This window comes from Trichomycterus rosablanca, chromosome 1 (genome assembly GCF_030014385.1).
Source record: "Trichomycterus rosablanca isolate fTriRos1 chromosome 1, fTriRos1.hap1, whole genome shotgun sequence".
In the NCBI taxonomy this organism is placed as follows: Eukaryota; Metazoa; Chordata; class Actinopteri; order Siluriformes; family Trichomycteridae; genus Trichomycterus; species Trichomycterus rosablanca.
Genome location: NC_085988.1, coordinates 20169052 through 20192059, shown reverse-complemented (window position 1 = coordinate 20192059; position 23008 = coordinate 20169052). Strand labels below are relative to the sequence as shown.

The 23008-nt window shown below is 38.8% G+C and overlaps 1 protein-coding gene across 1 annotated transcript; it reads left to right on the top strand.

The window, feature by feature from the left end:
* The first annotated feature begins 1640 nt into the window (after nucleotides 1-1640).
* On the top strand, nucleotides 1641-16398 carry myoz3a (myozenin 3a). The gene is made up of 6 exons (XM_063000713.1): nucleotides 1641-1710; nucleotides 2155-2268; nucleotides 6604-6764; nucleotides 7902-7992; nucleotides 12796-12976; nucleotides 15652-16398. Exons 2-6 carry the CDS (start codon nucleotides 2193-2195, stop codon nucleotides 15833-15835), a joined length of 693 nt encoding a protein of 230 aa, XP_062856783.1. The 5' UTR covers nucleotides 1641-1710; nucleotides 2155-2192; the 3' UTR covers nucleotides 15836-16398.
* The last annotated feature ends 6610 nt before the right edge of the window (nucleotides 16399-23008 follow it).

The window sequence follows — 23008 nt, the reverse complement described above, 5'->3', positions numbered from 1 at the left end:
CACAGGAATTAAGATTTGTCACTCTACTGAGCAAACACTTCTATCTCTACAGTATTTCTGTAGAACAACAACTGAACAACTGAGTAGAAATACACCCGGTATGTTACTTACACTTAATAAAGTCAAAGTTAGTTTATACTTACTTCTCTCTGAAAAGCAGATTTGTGACACAGGATGAGGAAAAGCTTGTTGAAAGAAAACCAAACCTTACAAGGAAAAAAAGATATTAGCAATTTGTGGAGAACCTATATTCAACTGTTAAATTAAATTCCTTAAATTTCTCTTTGTTTCTGCAGTACATGTGTGTGTATAAAAGGCAAATCCTAATAAATTATGTTGCTCTTGAGTGGAAACTGACTTGTATGCCACTCTAAAGTCACTAATGCTCCTTCTGTGATGGTGGTGCTGTTAAGAATCTACCAGGTGGGTCAGGACTCGTTTTTTAAAACCTGACCCACTTATGAGGACTCTTGAGTGGCAGGATTGACTCATTGTTCATATGTCAACTGGTGCTGGCATGATTGGGCTTCTGCCAGAAGCAGCAGTCTTTGATGGGACTGTATGATTGGAGTAAAATTATCCACAGTGCTAATAACAGTGTTAAGGGTAATAATAACTGTGACACACATGGATAGTTAATAATAAATTAATAAAAATCAGGCAAATAATTTTAAGCTTAATAACCATAAACCTGTACCAGTTTATATACAGTATATAAATGGTTATTTGAAATACAATAAAACTTTTGTCTATTAGATACATTATACAGACAAAAGTATGTGGATTATTAATTTTATGCTTTAATGTAGAAACCGTGAGACAACACAAAAATCACCCTACAAGGTTTGCTTTTTTAATGTTCCAGCACGACTATACTCCTGTATACAAAGTCCAAAAGTACAAAATCCATGAAGACATGGTCTGAACAATTCATTTGGCACAGAGACCTGACCATAACCCCACCAAACACCTTTGGGATTAGGAACAATGATTGCCATTCAGGGAATGTCTCATCCAACTGCAGTACCTGACTTCACAAATACACTTCTTACTATATGGGTATGAATTAGACACTTCTAAATCTTGTGGAAATCACTCCCAGGGGGGGACGCTGTCATAGGGGCAAATAGGGGAGGTGCAGTCCCATGTTTGTCTACAAACTTTTGACCATATAGTGTAGGGAACTGCCCTTCTACGTCACTTTAGCCCTTACTATATGCCATGCACTCCAGTTTCATTAAGGAAATTTCGATCATAGGCAGGAACATTCAAAATAAAAAGGCAAAATCAATAAGGGGCTGAAAATAAAATGACTTAATGTTCTAGGAGTAGATCACTAAATGTTCTAGAACTGGCACCGAACCCCAGGATTCATAGGCACACCCTGTAAATCACCCCAGTGTAGTTTAGCAAACAAACACAACACCACACACAAACCACACACACTCTAATTGGTATATATCCCACACAGAGGGATCAAGTTTTTATCATGCTGGATACTGGGTGGGTCGGGGTGTAAATCCTCACCCCATATAGCCCTATCTCACTCACTTGCTTGGCTAAAATTACTGTAGTGATGTAAGCATAAGGATCGGCCAGACTGAGTTTATACGAGCAGCCTTAATTTCCCCCAAGTCAAAGATACAAACAGACCTCGAGCAGCATCTCAGTGTCCAGTATTCCTTATTTATACCCTGCTATTATACACAGGTAAGCTGAAGATACTGTGAGGAGATATTGTATGTGCATGTGATGAGTGGGGGAAAAGCATTATAAGTGTTAAAATTGCAATTATTTTTTAATGTGTTGTGAGTATTGTAAGAGCTGGCAGTAACAGGGACGTATATATGTTGTTGGGTTTGAATCTGTCTGTCTGTCTGTCTATCTGTCTATCTATCTGTCTATCTATCTATCTGATAGCACCACAGTGATTCAAACACGAAAATGACTGTATACAATTACAACACTGTTTAATTTAAAGACAAAAATTAGCTTGCTTATTTTGAAACATTTGCTTGTTTGATACTAATTCTTTTCTTTTTAATATTTAATATCAGCACAAACGTCTTTAAAATGTCTACAGTGAATTGCAAGAACAATGATTTATGGTGTTGTGTGCATTGTGTTGTATGTTTTTATTGTGCGTCTGTGTAGGTGTGAGTGTATGTGTGTGTGTGTGAGAAAGGGAAAGGATGCAGACCCCACAAGACAGTCTTACCAAACAGTGGCAGCAGCAGGCAAGGGCCCTCAGTAGAGAAGCTAGAGGAGGTGAGACTTATACACACACAAAGGACAATCGAATACTAGGTCAAAAATTATGGAAACAAAAAATTATAAGTAACAGGGATAACATTACAGCCTCTTGGTCCTGGACCAAAGCATACTTTAGTGGTCTCTGGATCAACATTTAGGCCAGAGTGACAACACTGTATATGGTCGAATGTCATGGCAATTTTAGTGAATTTTGCAACTGTGTTTTCTTGGACTAAATCATTAAAGTATGATTAAAGTTTGTACAAAAAGGATTTTGAATTTGGGTTCATTTGTGTTTTGTATGAAAAACTATGTGTTTTCTGAAAAATAAGCTGGGTCAAAAATATACATACAGCAACTTGAACTATAAACTCAATAGTAATTACAAGTGACCATAGCTGTTGACTTCTATGTACCTATACAAATAAGGTTAATTTGACTGAACCCATATAATATAAACATGCTTCTTTCTTGCATGCCATGCCAAGCCCATGCTAATGTAAATCTTGCTTGATTGAAAACAATTGTTTTAGCAGCTTCTAATCCGTGGCAGACTAGGTTTTTCGAGATTACACTCACTTATTCTCCTAAACTTGGCAATAAGCTTCTGTTCCATTTACATTTTAATGGGTGCAGGCACAGTATCTATATTTATACGGAAACAGAAATCACCAGCTGTAATTAATCATAATCACCAAGAAGATATTCCTATTTTTAAGAAACCCACAATAAACTTACCATGTCATACAAACATGTGCTTTAGGAGTGTATTTAAACTTTTGACTTAAACTGTAAAATACAAATCTTAACTTCAGAAAAGTTGGGACAGTATATAATGATAATAAAATATGCTTTGGCCTGTACAGTATTTAAATGAAAACATAACACAAAAATGATATAATAAATGTTTACCTTGCCAACATCATAATACACAGAACATAAAACCATTATAATAGGCGCCCAGGTGGCACAGCGGGAGCTTCCGCGAGCACACCAGCACCGAGATTCTGAACTCCTCGGTTTGTAACTCGGCGTTGCCACCGGTCGGCTGGTCGCCATCTGGCGGGCATAATTGGCAGTGCCTGCAGCAGATACTAACTGGCCACCGTATCTGCAGGGTGGGGGCCGGACTACCTGTGCAGAATGCAGGGGCGAGAAGAGAAGGGCTGTGCACGTGTTGGAAGGTGTATACAGCGACATGCTTTCCTTGGATGCAATCGGGTATGAAAATGCATTTTAAAAAATAAACATTATAATGCATACTCTATATGGCCAGAAATTACAGCTAATCATAAGTCTGTTGGATATCCTATTCCAAAACTATAGGAAATAGTGTGGTATTGCGTTCTGGCAAAGATAAAAGAAAAATAATACAAAAATAATCATAAGATCAATAGGGCAGCATGGTGGCTAAGTGGGCAGCACTGTCTCCTTACAGAAGAAGGTCCAGGGTTCGATGCCCAGGTGGGGCGGTCTGGGTCCTTTCTGTGTGGAGTTTGCATGTTCTCCCTGTGCTTGCATGGGTTTTCTCCAGGTGCTCTGGTTTTCTCCCACAGTCCAAAAACATGCAAGTGAAGTAAATTGAAGATACTAAATTGTCCATGATTGTGTTCGATATAAATTTGTGAACTGATTAACCTTGTGTATCTAACTACCGTCATGAATGCAACCAAAAGTGTAAAACATGCTAATCCTAATTAACAAACAAACAAATTAGAAGAACAATAAACGAGGCATTAAGAAACAGAAGACAGGATATTCTGGGGAAACACTATCAATATGGTTGTCAGGAGTCAGAATCAATTTAATTGTCAAATTAGACATCAATTATGAGTTGAACAGGGACAGGATTACAAAGGTCTGTGGGTACTGGTTTCCAGTGCTGTCACAAAGTCAAATTTGCAAAATGTTCCCAGAATGGCCCAGCATGACTAGCTCCAGACCCACTATAACACTGATTTTTTTTTTTTTGCTAGTTATAACTTAGTTCAATTTAATTTTGTGTATGTATGATTTGTGTAAATCCTATTTATTTTAAATTATCCAGGCCACCAAAGAAGGATGGAGGTCCCTGCTGAGTCTGGTTCCTCTCAAGGTTTCTTCCTGTAATTTTAAGGGAGTTTTTTCTTGCCACCGTCGCCCTAGGCTTACTCAACAGGGGTTTTTGGTCTGTTGGTCCTGGATTCTGTAAAGTTGCTTTAAGACAATGTCCATTGTAAAAAGCACTATACAAATAAATTTGACTTGACTTGATTGGAATGGAATGGTTGTTAAAAATGAATTATGAAAAAGCAAGCTATGATTAGATTAAATACAGAAAAAAACATTGTAAACATAAAACTCACAAATTGAATTTAAACAGAACTGTATCTGTTTATTTCATTACTTTTTGGAACTATGCAGTATAATAAAACCTTATTCCAAAGAAGCAAGATTACAAGTAAATGTATAATGAATAATAAAACTATTAAAGTGGGGAAGCCTGTAGAGTAAACTCCTGTCCAAGGCCTCCTATATTCAAGAGCCAGTAGCAGTGCTTTCTTTGATTGACAGTGGCAGACCCAAGATCAAAAGCATACTTGTAAACGTGTGAGCGGCAGACCCCCAGTACCACGACACCCTGTAAACTAAGACGGAGCTGCCGCTATTCTAGCACTGCCAAGGAAACACTTATTACATTTGTGTGTTTGTTTGCATTAGTTTCCAGTGACCTCAGCTGTGTGTAATTTCAATGCTGTACAGCACCTTTAGGTCAGCTAAATCTGACTCCAGAGTGGAACGTGTATCCATGCACTTTGCCTGAAGTGAGTCCTCAAGAAACTGGAAACACCATTGTGAAGCCATTTTCCACTCCTTAATGTTTCTTTCCTCAAAACCTATTTATATTCCGTTTACCCATGCAACATAACAGCAATAAAGGTCTCCTCACTACAGACCAAATATTTAAGCAATCCAAGAACCATCCAAGAACCATCAGAGAACCATCCAACAATCCAAGAACCATCAGAAACTTCTATTAATTACACATTATTCTGACACTGTCCAGAGTCAAGTAAGATATAGACAGCAATACCTGTTTTTAATAGTCCTGGTAAGAGGCAACAAACTGAGCTGGGGCTTCAAAGTAGTGCCGCTAATCCGGCTTGACTGTGACCTGTGTTTCAGCAACTAATATATGAAAGACTTGTGTTTTAGCTAGATTTGACTATTTACACTAAGTAGCTTTTAGCATAAACTAACAGTCTGGGATATTTCCATTTATGTCACAAGTATTGCATGGTGCTATACATTCTGTAAAATCTAAGAGTCTAAGTCTGTGTACAAGACAGAAATCTAAGTCTGTGTACAAGACAGCCGGAAACCACTGTTACATGTGAGAATGACATTTGAGTCATCAGATTGCATGAGAATCCACCATGCTAATGTGATAAATATAGCAACATGTGGTCGGGAGTACTTTGGAAATCTGTGTCACTTAACATAGTCTGTTACTGCATAAGAAATGCAACCTGAAACTCAGTTACACAATGAGAAAGACCTGCATCAAACAATAAGTGGGAATGACGTTAAGTTCTCTAGGTTTCTGCTCATCTCAGATGGACCGAAAGACAAGGGAAACATACCATGGTCAGAGTCCACTTTTTAATTTTTTTTATTGAATAAGGGTGCATCTGTGCCCATGGGTGTGCATAGGTGACTTGCACATGTGTAAAGGTTCCACTGATGCAGGGAGATATATTAGGATTTTAGAGAGACACATGCTGGCATCAAGGCAACATTTCTTTTGGGAGGTCCTTGGTAATTTTAGGAAGACAATGCCAGACGACACAGAGTGTATGTACTTGACTGGACTGTCTGCAGTCCAGATCTGTCTCCTACTGAAAATGTATTACATGCCATGACGAGGAGAAACAAACATATGTAAGAACAGACTGTTGAGCAACTAAAGTCTTAGTATCCTCAGTTATCAAGCAATCACAATGTGTAATTAATTAAAATAGAGGCTTCATAAAGTGCCATCAAATTCTACATTTGTTTACAAAATGCAATTAACTTAAAAAGAGAAACATAGTTCAAATTGGCCTTTCATCAGTTAAATAAAGGTTCAAAATTCTTGTTTTTTTATCAATTTATTTATGCATTTTCTTCCTATTTCTTCCAATCGAGTCAAATCCAATTAACCTGGATTAATGTTTACATATCTAAGCAGCATTGGGCTAACAGAAGTACATGGAGCACAGTCACCATTTCAAGTTCTTTTGTAGTCATCAGGAAGGGTGAGAAGGTTCGGGAGGCCAGTAACTTTAAGAAAATTATTAATCCATTTTTTATTTGTTGTGTGTATTACAGAGGGCCTAAATCTAGGGAAGAAGGTTAGTGTACCAAAGGATGTGATGATCGAGGAGCTGAACTTGACATCAAACAGAGGCTCCAGAATGTTCCAGGAGAGGCAGAAAAGAGCGGAAATGTTTACAGTGGAGAACACAGCTGATGCACCCATTATGATCTATGTAGGCACACTTAGCTTCAATGCCTTGTTCCAAATCCTGAAAACAAATGCTTTGCTGCATCTTAAAAAAGTTCAGCCTTGGCCGTTCAGGAGGCGCAGCGGTAAAAACACACGCTGGAACCAGAGCTGGGATCTCGAATACATCGTATCGAAGCTCTGCCTGCCGGCTAGACTGAGCAGCCACATGAACAACAATTGGCCTGTTGTTCAGATATGGGTGGGATTAAGCCGGATAGGGTCTCTCTCTCATAACTAATGCAATTATTCTGCTGGCTGATTGATGGCGCCTGCACAGAGGTGAGAAAAGAGTGCCATCAGGTTGTGTCTCTCTGTACACAGTGCTGAGCTGCACTGCACTCGTCAAAGTGTAGGTGATAAGATGCATACGGCATGCTGCCCACGTGTCGGAGGGGGCGTGGGTTAGTTTCGTTTTTCTCAATCAGAGCAGGGATCGGCATTGGTGGAGAGGAAGCATGATGCAATTGAGCAATTGGATGCTCTAAAAGGGAGAAAAAGGGGAGAAAATGCATAAATTATATATATATATAATTATATATATATAAATTCAGCCTTTAAATGCACCATATCAGTGATACAGTATCAGAATCTTGGAATTAATTGTCTGATTTATAGCATCATTTCATGTTTTAACTAGGGGGTTTAACGCGTTAAAATTGTAATCGCGATTAAAAAAATTATTTAAAAAAAAAATTATTAATAACAAATTTAATTGGGCTATGTTTGTGCCACGTAAATGAACTCAACCACTCACCTCACTGCCTTCTAAAAAAATAATTTAGATTTAATAATTTGATCATAATTTTATGATTTTTTTTTTATTGGTAAACACGTTCTTGCAATAAAAACGTGCATAACTGTTCAAACTGTGCTTAGTTATTAGTTAGCGATTAATTGCGATTTATTGGGTTATTTAATCGCGATTAATCACGATTAAAAAATTTAATTGCGTGACAGCCCTAGTTTTAACATGAACTTATCTGTTACCCCACACCTCACAATGAAGTGTGTTCAATAACAGCAGTGTTTTTCCACTTGGTATGTGGTAGCTTGCTTGGGTAAATTTAGCCATTTCTATAGAAGTTATAGTTAAACTGTTGCTTGTCTTGTTCGTTTTTAGGATGGCCTAGATCAGAAGCAAAGCCAGAACCAGGCACAGTCAGCGTCACAAGCTTATGGAGGGAAGGAGAACATGGCGCACCCTATTGCTGGTAAACACAGTCTGGTTACCACTCTGAAGAAAACTGTGGCCAAGAAAGGCAGCCCTAGTGTCCTTGCTCCAGGTAGAGCAATGGATCTGCTTTAAAGAAATACTTTACCAAAAAGCAGTAATCAAGAATGATTTATGATGGATAGCAGGCTTTTATATTATGTTGCCTGTCCTCTACTAGCCTTCACTTATCATCAGCAATTTTGGGTAAAGTATTACTTTAATGTTTTTCATATCTCTAGCTACTGAAAGATTAGGTTGTCCCATTGATGCTTTGGGTTGGTTTGGTTTGGATCAGCATTGCATTTCATTCATTTTCTCCTCAATGCAGCTCAAACCACATAATATTTTACAAAAACATTACAAAAAAAATTAAAAACAGCACAAAAATATATTACATTTTTACTTGATCATCTTTAACTATTTTTGTAAATAAAAGTACGAATTTGATATTCTTTATTCCATAAAAAGTTGGGATGGGGTAAATTAAGACAGGAATGCTATATATTGTTAAAAAAAGTTTAAAAATCTAAAACGAAGCCGCTCAGGTGGCGCAGCGGTAAAACACGCTAGCACACCAGAGCTGGGATTTAGAATACATCGTTTAGAATCTCAGCTCTACCATCCGGCTGGGATGGCCGGCCACATGAACAACGATTGGCTGTTGTTCACAGGGTGGGTACTCATAACTCAGTTCCTCATAACTGGTGCAATTACGACCTCTGCTGGCTGATTGATGGTGCCTGAGCAGAGTTGAGGAATAATGCTGATCAGGGTGTGACTCTCTGTGCACAAGGCTGGTCCACATATAAACTTGCCTCGTGCAGGTGAAAAGAGGCAATCAGTACTGCGCAAGTGTCGGAGGGGGTGTGTGTCAGTTGCAAAGCTCCTCAGTCAGCAGTGGAGGGTTGTAACAGTAGAGGTGAAGCGTAACGCAATCAGGGTAATTGGATACGACTAGATTAGGGGAGAAAATTGGGGGAAAAATCTAAAACGAAATCTACTATCACCCTGCCATAATCTGTCTTTAAATCCACAAACACACAATGCAACTTTTTCTAGCCTTCCCTATAATTTTTCATCAACATTCCCAAAGCAGACATCACATTGGTGCGCTTTGCTGGCATGAAACCATATTGCTGCTCACAAATTCTCACCTCTTTTCTCAACCTAGCTTCCACTACTCCTTACCAGACCTTCATACTGTGTCTTATCAATTTGATGTAGTTTCTGCAGCTCTGCACATCACCCTTATTCTTAAAAATCAGAACCATTATGCTTCTTCTGATGTAACACACTTTGAAGTTGATGTCTTATTTAATTCTAATTTGTGCAACATCACATTAGGCCTGTGCAGAATACAGTGTTGGGTTCCCTGTTCAAGCTGTGACATAGTCATCAATTCACAGTCAGTATAATGTGCTCAAATATATAGTGATGTACTATGTTAATATTTAAGCATATTTCATATATAAGTATATAGCTTACATATAAGCACCTTTTCAAGTCCATTTGGATAGGAGCACTTGCAAAATGTTGCAAATCTAAATGAAAAGGAAGATGCTTATCAAGTCATTATATTAGTTTACACTCCAGTGCATAGTTGTAATATGAGCATAAATAATTACCTCATTGACTGACACTGTCAAAACTAATTAATGTTCTCCTTCTCACTCCTTAAATAAACCATCATCTCCTCTTTCTGTGTGCTAAACTATATGTGCTCCCACCAGGGGATCTATGACCTCATTCTCAACCCATAAGCTAAGCCAGTGCAGTATGCATGCAAAGCCCAGCTGATCCTCTAGAGAAGCACCTAATGCCATATCATGTTTACTAGGAGCAACCTGAGGCCCCAGTTACTTTTGTTTAAGAAACCAAAATGTTGCAATATATTGTATATACAGTCATGTGAAAAAGTTAGGACACCCCATGAAAACCTTTGTCTTTTTAAACATATTTAAACATATGGACATTTGAGCTTCATTTGAACAGTACTGAGAGATGGAGTTTATATAACTAAACAAATAAAACTGAAAAAATTACTTTTAAACACAAGTTGTAAAATGTAATGAACAAAAATGGTAATTTATTGTGAGGAAAAGTTAGGACACACTATGCCCTAATAGCTGGTATTTCCCCCTTTTGCTGAAATAACCTCCATGCAGAATTTCTTCAGCTGTGTGAGATTTGAGGGGTTTCTTGCATGCACAGCCCGTTTCAAATCACCCCACAGCATCTCAATATGATTAAGATTCAGGCTTTACCTTGGCCATTCCAGAACTCTCCATTTCTTTCTTTTGAGCCATTCCTTGGTGGATTTACTGGAATGATTTGGGTCGTTGTCATGCTGCATGGTCCAAATCCGCTTCAGCTTCACTTTTTGGACAGATGTTCTTACATTTTTCTCAAGCACCCTCTGAAGAATTCATGGTGGATTCTATAATCAAAATCAAATCAAATCAAATCAAGGTTTATTTGTCGCATACATGGTCATACACAGTAAAACTGGCAGTGAAATGCTTTAAAAAGATAAAGAAAGTAAAAAGGAGTACAAGGATATGCAGAGTAAGGCAAAGAGAGAAGTGGTGAAGAGCTAATGGAGAGCTTGCCAGGCCCTGCTGCTGCAAAGCAGCCCCAAACCATGAAATTTTCACCTCCATGTGTCACAGTTGGTATGAGGTTCTTGTGCTCAAATGCTGTGTTTGGTTTGCGCCAGACATGTGTTCTGTTGCTGTGCCCAAATAATTCAACTTTGGATTCATCTGTCCAAAGCACATTGTTCCAGAAGTCCTGGTCTTTGTCTAGGTGTTCTCTGGTAAATTTTAGTCCTGCCCTGATGTTTTTTTTTTTTTGACAGCAAGGGTTTCCTCCTTGCTCACCTCCCATGAAAATCAAACTTGTGCAGTCTCTTTTTGATGGTAGATGCATGTACCTTGCTATCAGCTGTGGCAAGAGCTGTAGCATTGTAGGTCTGCTCTTGGGCTGAACTTGCTAAGATGGACTGACCTGACCATGTTAGCAGTTGTTTTAAATGTTCTCCAGTTGTAAATGATTTTCCGGACAGTGATGATTTCTAATTGTTTTGAGATCGTTTTAAATCTCTTCCCAGACTCATATGCATCTACAACCTTCTTTCTAAAGGCCTCAGAGAGCTCTTTAGATCTCACCATAGTGATAACACTCACTTCAACAATCAAGAGCAAACAAAAATAATGTCTGACGTTTAAATACATTAAAACTCCAATGTCCTCTAACGATGGTATAATCATTGCAGCTGATGTGGTGCAATCTCATGTCTAATTTTAGACATTTTAAGTAGTAATAAAAAATAAAAAAATATTATTCTATCTATCCATCCATCCATCAAATCACAGTACCTGGTAACGTTTTTAAATTATAAACGTGTGTACCGTTTTTCACCGTTCTCATTAAGAACGAGATCATTGCGCTTGTGAACACGTCCCAGAGCAATCAAGTACAATTGTAAATGTCTTGTACCATCTGCTGGTCAAGAATTGAAATTGCATGTCCTGAATAAAATTTCACTACATTCTGTCATGCAAACTCGCTTCACTGTGGGAAAAATGCTCGCGATTCTTCAGTCTTCTCGCTGCAAACCAAATCTTTAAGTACATACGTACATTGATCAGCCATAACATTAAAATCACCTCCTTGTTTCTACACTCACTGTCCATTTTATCATCTCCACTTACCATATAGAAGCACTTTGAAGTTCTATAATTATTGTCTTATCCACTCATACCAGCACAACACACACTAACACACCACCACCATGTCAGTGTCACTGCAGTGCTGAGAATGATCCACCACCCAAATAATACCTGCTCTGTAGTGGTCCTGGGAGAGTCCTAACCATTGAAGAACAGCATAAAGAGGGCTAACAAACTACAAAGTGCTTCTATATGGTAAGTGGAGCCGATAAAAAAAGACAGTGAGTGTAGAAACAAGGAGGTGGTTTTAATGTTATGGCTGATCAGTGTATGTAATCCAAGGAACACTAGAATCAGGACTTCTATGAATTAGAGCCTGGTTGGTGGCGGGTCGTGGCTCACCACTGTGTGCCATACTTTGTGGGAAAAAATGTTCTCAAGATTACAAATAATGTAGGTCTTTCAACATGATTATTCATCAGTTCGGACCCCATGTTGATAGTGTTTCTCCAGAACATCCTGTCTTCTGTTTGGTATGGGGGACTTGCATATGTGTGAAGGTGCCGCTGACGCAGTGGTGTATATTGAATTTCGACAGAGACACCTGCTGCCATCGGAACAGCATCTTTTCTCAAGAAGTCCATGTTGATTGAATGACCTGTTTGGTGCATGAAGAGGAGAACCAGACAAAAGTGATCACAGTCGAAGTCTTGTATCAAGCAAGAATGGGTTTGAAACTCGGCGTTGCAACTGGTCGGCTGGGCGCCATCTAGCGGACATAATTGGCAGTGCCTGCAGGGTGGGATGCCGGACTATGTGGATGGGGTCTTCAATTATTACTTCAAGTATTATAAAATGTTAATTGGCAGTGGTAGCTCAGTGGTTAAGGTACTGGAGCAAATGGATGGTTGCCAGTTCAAGCCCCACTAATGCTAGATTACCAGTGTTGGGTCCCAAAATCAAGGCCCATAACCCTCAATTGCTTGTATAGCATTGGTCACAATTGTAACCTGCTTTGGATTAAAGTGTCTGGTAAATGTAAATGTAATGTAATAAATAAACTGATTTTAATTCTAGGTGTGTATCTGGTAAATATACCTAACATAAATTGCTTTTTCTTAAACCTGCAGGTTACTCTGGCCCTCTAAAAGAAATTCCTCGTGAAAAGTTCAATAGCACAGTAATTCCCAGATCCTACTGCTCACCATGGAGAGAGGCATTGGGGAACAACGAGGATCTTCTGACTTCCTTTAATCCACAGCTCCCTCAACCAGAGAAATTTCAGCCTGTTAACTACAGATGCTTCAACAGGTAAGTGACCTACCACACTAAGCCACTTAACTAATGTGCTTTGTCCTAACAATGATTGTTTTCATAGCAACAGCTATTTCACCACGCTGTGGCATTCCATATTATTAAATGTAATTTAACAACGAATATATTAAAAACAAGACTGTACGGTAAATGTCATGGTGTTTTGCTTTTTGATTGAAGTCACTCTCTGATCACGAAGGACCCTCAATCTTCAGATGTGAATTCAATGTGTATGTACTTATCCAGAGTGGCAGGTAATCTGTGGCATAATTGGAATATTTACAGTAGTCCAAGCTTTCTCACAGTTGCCTCATTAAAACAGTGGGTTTGTGCTCACCCTTACATAGAGGTATACAGTCAAGTCAGAAAGTCTGCACACCCCTCTCACCTTCTCCACGTTTTATTACGTTACCGACTCATTCTATAATAGATTGAGTTCTTTTTTTTTTGCCTTAAACATCTACACACAATCGGCAATAATTACGAAGTGAAAACAGGGTTTATAAAATATGCAGTTTAATTTTACTGACAAAAATGGTTTATTTAGGGGTTACATATCTGTACACACCCTTATTGCCTAATACTTGGTTGATGCACCTTTGTGTGCTTCGGGTCGTTATCATGTTGGAAGGTAAACCTTCACCCCAGTCTGAGGTCCAGAGCGTTCTGGAGCAGGTTTTCTTCAAGGATCTCGGTGTACTTAGCTGCATTCATCTTTCTCTCTATCAGGATTAGTCACCCCGGTCCCGCTGCTGAAAAACATCCCTACATCATGATGCTGCCACCACTATGCACTGTAGGGATGGCATTAGCCAGGTGATGAGCGGTGCCTGGTTTCCTCCAGACGTGATGCTTGGTATTCAGGCCAAACAGTTCAATTTTGGTTTCATCAGACCAAAGAATCTTGTTTCTCATGGTTTGAGAGTCCTCTAGGTGCCTTTTGGCAAACTCCAAGCGGGCTGTCATGTGCCTTTTACTAAGGAGTGGCTTCCGTCTGGCCACTCTACCATAAAGGAGTGATTTGTGGAGTGCTGCCTGGATGCCACTGTCAACTGTGGGACCTTATATAGGCAGGTGTTGGCGATCCCCAATCATGTCAGATCAATTGAATTTACCACAGGTGGACTCCAGGTAAATTGTAGAAACATCTCAAGCAGTATCAGTGAAAACAAAATGCACCTCAGCTCACTTTTGGGTGTCGTATCAAAGGGTGTGCACACTTGTGTACATATGATATTTTACTTTTTGAAAAAACCTGCTTTCACTTTGTCATTGTGGGCTATTTTGTGTAGAATTTTGTGACAAAAAATGTCATTATAGAATGTGAAAGGGGTGTGCAAAGTCATTTGCATCATCTACATTTATGTGGACACTGGGTAAAAATTTGTAATATACATCCATTGACTCCAAGAAGGACACATGTTTTGTGCTGCACCACTCTACAACTTAGCCTACCATAACCCCACTTTGAACCCCCCAACACACACACATAGCTATAATTAAGCAGAAACTAATGGCATCCGATGGATTCTATTGTGGTTCTCTTTTGGAAACCATAAACACAGAAACGGCATTTATGACAACTGACACATGGATGGAGAAGGACTAAGGAAAGAAGATATAATGCATATATACAAAAGAACATAAAAAGAAACAGTACACTCAATCTGTAAGAATTGTATAAGTTTCACTGTAAATTGACTGTGTAGAGCTACTGTGCATAGTATGTGCAGTAAGTGCATAATGTACCAGATGAATAATGTCTAAAGTGCATTAAAATATGAATATGTAAAGTACAATCAAGTGACTGTGCAAGATATGCAAGGTGTGCGTAATGTGCAGTATGACAGTCTGTGGGTTGTGTATACGTCAGTGGGGTGTAATAGAGGCCACAGTTCTTGGGAAGAAGCTGTCCCAGGAAATACAAACCTCATATAAAGAAGACTCATGAGTACAATTTCATCACCCTCCATATTTGGCTAAAGAATCTGAAACCATTGCATAGACACTCTTAAAATACATTTCATCAAATGAGACTTAGTGTATATGGTCATGGTTTATTCATAAGCCAAAGGCAGATAGCGTGAGGCTAGTGATGACAGGGGTCAGCTAAAGGTTTTGGCTTGGTAGCATGATGTTAATAGGGTTTATCCCCCTAAATAGACCACCAGTTACCAGTGCCACCAGATACAATCAGATTGTGTGTTGAGCTTCCTGTTTTACAGGGTATCCTAACCTTTATTTGGAATTTTGATCTTCTAAAAATGGGGCAGATCTGGGCCAAGGACTTTCTGTTTAAAAAAAGAATAGAAGGAAGCACCAAAGGATCCTCGTTTCATGTTTTTCAAAGCATCTGGAGTGATGGTTGGGAACATAAAGCTTATTAAATGTCCCTGCTCCGGACTAAAACTGCAGTACCACTTGATGTGGGCTTTGAATGAATGAACTATTTCCTAATAAGGGTTGCTGGTAATGGTTGATAAGGATCTCAAGCCAACCCCAGAACATTTAAAGCAACACTAAAAGCAAGTGTAATGTGTATAAGCTCAGTCAAATAATGTCTAAAGGTAATTTCTGGTCCAAGACTGGAACAGTGAATATGATAAGCAATGCACAGTATCATTGTCTGAATGTTTTTATGATTTAATAATTGAAATCACTCCTTTTTCTAGAGCTGCAATGCCATTTGGGGGTCCCGTGCAAAGTAAGAGGGTGATCCCCATAATTGGCTTTGAGGTGCTGGAGTCCCAGAAAATGCCAGGCTCACCAGTGGACAGGATGGTGAAACGTCCCAACTTCAACAGAGCACCTCGCGGATGGGCTAACACATACCTACCTGAATCGAATGAACTCTGAACCTATCAGGGCCAATCGGCCATTTGCCTGCCATTTACCTGTATAGACTGTGGCACACTATTCAGATGCCTTTCCATTGTAGTCAGTGTTTTGATTTGCTGCAGTTGGCTGAGACTTTGGCTAACTTTGGATTTTGCCGCAGTTTGGATTTTATCACCAATGGTACACAATGTTATACAATAAGATTAATATCAGAGATACAGGTTATGGAAAACAAAATGTTACATTAAAAAAGAAGCTGAGAGGTAGTGTTGCACAGAATGTCCATATGTCTGCCACACCAATAGTAGACTTGTGGTTTACACCTTTAGAGATGTGTTTGTTTGTTCTATTTGTGTATTTGTGTACAGTGATAAATGAAATGAACTTAAACAGACTAGACCAGTGGTTCTCAAACTGTGGTACGCGTAATAATCTCCAATAATTGCCAGATAATCTCGGAAAAGTAATTACATGCACCGAAAAAAAAAATTAATAATAATAAATACAAAAATAACAAAATGTGTAAATTACTAATAACATTCTTATAATTCTGTTTTAATAAAATCAGTTTAATTAAAACAAATCGTATTCAAACTAATGTGTTATTTAAAACATTCGGGGCTACGCAGACACCGTACTTCATTACGTCTATACTTCACGTTCGCGGTTTCCATCTGGAAATTTCCGAAACGGTATCAGTAAAGTTATCAGTAAAGTTATCAGTAAAGTTATCAGTAAAGTTATCAGTAAAGTTATCAGTAGATCTCTCGCTTTTATCAGATCAGATCTGCGTTTGAAGCTCACTGATCTCGTTCCTGGCTGCTCCGCTAAACAGACGCATCCCACTCACTCACATGCCGATTCTATTGAACGGATCTTTGAAATGAACGAAAGGAGCCGAATCTTTTATTTCTGCACAATTCTTATCGGCTGTAATCCACCCATTCAGCTTCCATCAGTAAAGAGGAATTAATCGTAAATCGTAATAAAGGCTGTGTATTGTCGATATTCAAATCCGAAACACTTTCAGTATTGCGGAGAGCGACACACACACACACACACACACACACAGAGAGAGAGAGAGAGAGAGAGAGAGAGAGAGAGCTGGTAGTATAAATTACAAATAATTGAGAAATAAACTATAAACTTGTTTAATTCTGTTAAATCTGATTATTTCATTGTGCTTATGTTTTAAAGCAGAAACAAACACAGTCACATCTCTGTACAAGAGAGGATTTTTCTGAAACTTAATGAAATGCAACCACAGTCTGCCTCTTCCCTGTAGTGTTTTTGCCTTTTGAAATGAATCTTTCTTATTTAAGTGATGTTTGAATTAGCCCTACATTTAATGCAAATTTGATGTTAATATCGAGGGTGTCTTACCTAGTAGCGTGAAGAGTCACTTTTTGAACGGCTCTTTGAAAGGAACCGAGCCAAAAGATCCAGCTCCCGTCAAGAAGCCATAATTCCCATCACTAATATATACAGTATATATATATATATATATATATATATATATATATATATATATATATATATTTATATATATATATATATAGTACACACACACCTAATTAATGTGAGCCTTATGTGGTTCTGAGATGAGAAACATAGGTGGTACCTGGAAGTTTCGGTTTGATAATGGGTGGTACTCGGTCTAAAAAGTTTGAGAACCACTGGACTAGACTAATCACTGTTGGACTGCAGTCCGAAGTCAACTGCAGAAAACTTACATCATCCCCCCTGTCCTACACATCCTCTCCTAATGAACAGCAAAAACTAAGTAACAAAAATTAAGACAATAGTTCAGAGTGAGAGATGCAACCACCAACCAGCAGAGAACAGCAAATAGCACAGAGGTTAACATCTGAACAAAACCAGCTGAAACTGGTAATTCGTTGACTAAGCTGTCATTTATACCTCTACAACCATTAATGAGAGGTTGTTTTTTTTTGACAGCTCACCTAAATGACACACATTGGAAAAAATCCAAAAAGAATTAGCATATCTTGCTTTGGATTATGCCTAGTTCACACTACACGACTTTTGCCCAGATTTTCGCTCGGCGACTGGTCGGCGCTAGATTTGCCGGCTCTGGAGCAACTCGGCATTTGCTCGGCGATCGAAACTTGGCTCTCAATTGCTATGTGTGAACTACTCAACAACTCGATCCGAGCGGCTCGCCGGATCGAGATTTCTAGCATGTCAGATATCTCAATCTGAGTTGCACAACTGCTATGTCGAACAGCTAATGAGAACACAAGATACAGCATGAGGAGAAACACAGTGGAGGAGTGTGGCTGTACAGGGGCTTAATACAGTTTATATCATAATACACCGGCACACACAAACAAGTTTTACAGTATTTCTGACCTGACTGTTCTCTACAAAACACCAACGTTGCATTGCAAAGATATTAGTGGATTTTGTATCTTTTGTATTAGGGTTTTTTGTATCTGTTGGTCCTGGATTTTGTAAAGTTGCTTTGAGACAATGTATATTGTAAAAAGCGCTATATAAATAAAGTTGACTTGACTTGACTTGACTTAATTGTTTTTTTCTCTTTGTTTTTACGTACACAAAACTTTGATCGCTCACTACTTGTTGACGTGCATTTTTGGACGTGGTATCATTAAACCTTTCGTGACTTCTCGCGTTTGTTTTCACGACAAAGCGATATTTGGGAGACCGGAGAAGCTCGTCTGTGAATCCAGTTGGTGATAGATCATGCAGTTGTTGAATAGCAAATGCACGGATTTTGTGATCACTTTTGAGACGGTCCCTAACTTTGCGACACAAACAGCGAACGTTGAACATCCAACTTTAAATGATCCTGATCTCGGTGCATGTAAGTTGCACCAAAATGCGTATCTACTCCTCAGCAGTAATATTACCTTTACAGATGTGCAAGTTACTTGTGTTACTGACAAAGAAAAACACTTCTAGTATAAATCTGGCATTAAAGTGTTGTCATGTTACAGTAGGTAACATGAAATGTAAATCCAGCTTTGAGAAGTATTTATGCACATGAAATATCTCCAAAAACAATAATAAAAGCTCTGTAAAGCAGTTTCTGTTGTGAAGTTTTAATGATATTTGTGTGACAGTCTGTATTTACATAAATAAACGGTTTACATGTGCTGAGAAAGTTTACACATGCGCAGACGGCAGAGTGAACGGTCCGCGTTTACATGCTCAGTCAAAGAGCGCATGCGCAGCAGGTAGAGCCGCTGAGGCACCATCAAGCGCACTGGCTTATTATGACGTCATCAGTCGGTTCTCCTGCTCTGTGTGAATAAGAATGTTAAGCAGAAGCTTTTCTTCTATTTACATCACATTAAGAGCATCACGCTTAACACAGAAACACCTTTAACTTACGCTGCAACACAAGATGCCTCTTTTACCTTTTTTTAATCGGGTAAGATAAAAAATAAATGTGATTTATTCATTCTTTTTTAATGTTTTATTATATAATAGCTTACTAATATCTATTTTGTTTATTACATTTCAAAAATGAAAAGAATACTTTGTTTCATGATCATGATTTAATGTCCTACAGACATTAACTACATAAAAAAGTGTGAACCCAGGTCTCTAGAAAGCTGGTGCTTTACATATACTGTATGGCCAAAAGTATTTGGACACCTGACCATGTGCTAGTTGGACATTTTAGTAAAAAAAGTGACCTTTATGAGATATGTTCAACTAGAACAGCAGCCGCTCTTTTGAGGGAGGTTCTCACAAGACTTTGAAATATGTATGTGGGAATCTATGCCCATTCTGTCAAAAGATGACAGCATTTGTGTGGATGGGCACAAAAAATATTTGTTTCATTATTTAATTAAATTGTATTATTTAATTATTTAATTAAAACTAGTATAGTATGATGCTGCATTTATGTGCATTAATCAAAATGTGTGTGTGTGTGTGTGTGTGTTTGTTGTCATGAGCAGTATAATAAAGTGCATCCGATAAAAAATGACGAGGAGGCTGTCAGCACTACAAAGAAGTAAGAAAAAAAAAATCATAAACTGATATTACATCTTAAAACAACTGTATGGATAATAAACATCAAATCAGTGTAGAAGTGAAATGTTTGTGAAAATGTGAAATGATTTCATTTAAAAAAATAATTTCAGAACAGCAGGATTATTCTTGTAAAACATCTATCTTTCTAGACCCAGTTGATGATTGTTACATAATTACATTCATTATAATATCAGAATAAAATGCAACAATCATATCCTTTTTGTTTTTTCACCCATTATCACTCAGTAAGGCAAATCTTACCTCTAATTTGTTACTCAGCAGACTCAGAACTAATCAGTGGACATTTAATTCTTTTAAACAATTACACTTTAGCTGTGTGCAGAATACTCATATACTCATATTCTGTATAGTACATACTACATACTGCACCAGTATATACTAAATAGTGCACTAGTGTACAGTGTGTACTTAATTCTATACCAGTATATACTGTATACTACATAAACTGCATACTGTGAACCATTGTAAAGCTAACTATACACCAAAAGCATTATTAATGACTACTATTTTTTTTCCAAATCACTGGAAGGCTGCAAAAGAAGGGGAAACTTCAGCATCCCCCAGAAACCTCAACCAGAAGCTGGTTCTTTGACAACACGTTTTCTAAATGTCTTTTCAGGGTAAGTCATGATGAACAATCATTTATGAAACAAAGCTTAAAGATCATGTTCAAATACAAGAACTTCATCAACTTATTGGTAAATAGTAAACACAAAAACTGAACACAGGTGTTTGTTTATGTTCTCCTGAGTAGAAGAAGAAAAAAACACCTACAGAAGAACGTGTAGCAGCTGTCAGTACTGCAGAAAGGTAATGAAAGTGCAGAAGACTGAGAACTTTAGATCTGTGGGATTTGAGCAATCCAGAATAAATTAAACTCAGACAGATACGGTGTGTAAAAATAAGGCCTGCATAGTGAGTATGGTGTGTGGTTTTGGACAAATCCATAGTGTATTGAGAATGATTACCTGGTTTCTCCTCTTAATAGTGTAATTCTGTCTCTATCAAATAGTTTTCTTAGTGGATGTGAATATGTTTTGGATCATTGTCACAACAATGTCTCTAATTTTGCATCATTTTATGAAATTGCTTAACCTGACCAGTGGTCCTTCTGATTTTTTAGATCTGCTGCATTCTCTCAAACACCAGAAGGCACTGAGAAGAGAAAGCGCAACAGCTCTGTGTATTTGGTGCAGAGAGAGCAAGTGAGAATCAATACACACACACACACAGACACACACACACACAGACACTTGGAAATAAATTCTTTTTAATGGTTGTAAGAACAAATCAAGGTTCCGAAAAGTAGCATAAGCTAGGAAAATGCACTCCTGAGACCTGTGCCAACATTTGCTCATCACTGCTCGTCATTGCTTCATGTGAAATGTTGGCGGGTCAGTCTAGCATCTGCACTCTTACAGTGAAGCCACACAGATTGTGTCTTGGAATGAAAGTTGTTCATGCTAATCAATCCAGACAGCATCACCTGTTATAAATGATGTTTTCATTTTACAGTGTTTGGGTTTTAATTTTAGCCCTGTTCCAACTTTTTTGGAAAGAGTTGCAGGAATAAACTTGGGAATCTGTATTTACAAAAATGAATAAGGCTGGAAAAATAAAAGCATGAAAGATTTCTTTGTGCTGTGTTCTATGAAATACAGTGTATCACAAAAGTGAGTACACCCCTCACATTTCTGCAAATATTTCATTATATCTTTTCATGGGACAACACTATAGACATGAAACTTGGATATAACTTAGAGTAGTCAGTGTACAACTTGTATAGCAGTGTAGATTTACTGTCTTCTGAAAATAACTCAACACACAGCCATTAATGTCTAAATGGCTGGCAACATAAGTGAGTACACCCCACAGTGAACATGTCCAAATTGTGCCCAAAGTGTCAATATTTTGTGTGACCACCATTATTATCCAGCACTGCCTTAACCCCCCTGGGCATGGAATTCACCAGAGCTGCACAGGTTGCTACTGGAATCCTCTTCCACTCCTCCATGATGACATCACGGAGCTGGTGGATGTTAGACACCTTGAACTCCTCCACCTTCCACTTGAGGATGCGCCACAGGTGCTTAATTGGGTTTAGTCCATCACCTTTACCTTCAGCTTCCTCAGCAAGGCAGTTGTCATCTTGGAGGTTGTGTTTGGGGTCGTTATCCTGTTGGAAAACTGCCATGAGGCCCAGTTTTCGAAGGGAGGGGATCATGCTCTGTTTCAGAATGTCACAGTACATGTTGGAATTCATGTTTCCCTCAATGAACTGCAGCTCCCCAGTGCCAGCAACACTCATGCAGCCCAAGACCATGATGCTACCACCACCATCCTTGACTGTAGGCAAGATACAGTTGTCTTGGTACTTCTCACCAGGGCGCCGCCACACATGCTAGACACCATCTGAGCCAAACAAGTTTATCTTGGTCTCGTCAGACCACAGGGCATTCCAGTAATCCATGTTCTTGGACTGCTTGTCTTCAGCAAACTGTTTGCGGGCTTTCTTGTGCGTCAGCTTCCTTCTGGGATGACGACCATGCAGACCGAGTTGATGCAGTGTGCGGCGTATGGTCTGAGCACTGACAGGCTGACCTCCCACGTCTTCAACCTCTGCAGCAATGCTGGCAGCACTCATGTGTCTATTTTTTAAAGCCAACCTCTGGATATGACGCCGAACACGTGGACTCGACTTCTTTGGTCGACCCTGGCGAAGCCTGTTCCGAGTGGAACCTGTCCTGGAAAACCGCTGTATGACCTTGGCCACCATGCTGTAGCTCAGTTTCAGGGTGTTAGCAATCTTCTTATAGCCCAGGCCATCTTTGTGGAGAGCAACAATTCTATTTCTCACATCCTCAGAGAGTTCTTTGCCATGAGGTGCCATGTTGAATATCCAGTGGCCAGTATGAGAGAATTGTACCCAAAACACCAAATTTAACAGCCCTGCTCCCCATTTACACCTGGGACCTTGACACATGACACCAGGGAGGGACAACGACACATTTGGGCACAATTTGGACATGTTCACTGTGGGGTGTACTCACTTATGTTGCCAGCTATTTAGACATTAATGGCTGTGTGTTGAGTTATTTTCAGAAGACAGTAAATCTACACTGCTATACAAGTTGTACACTG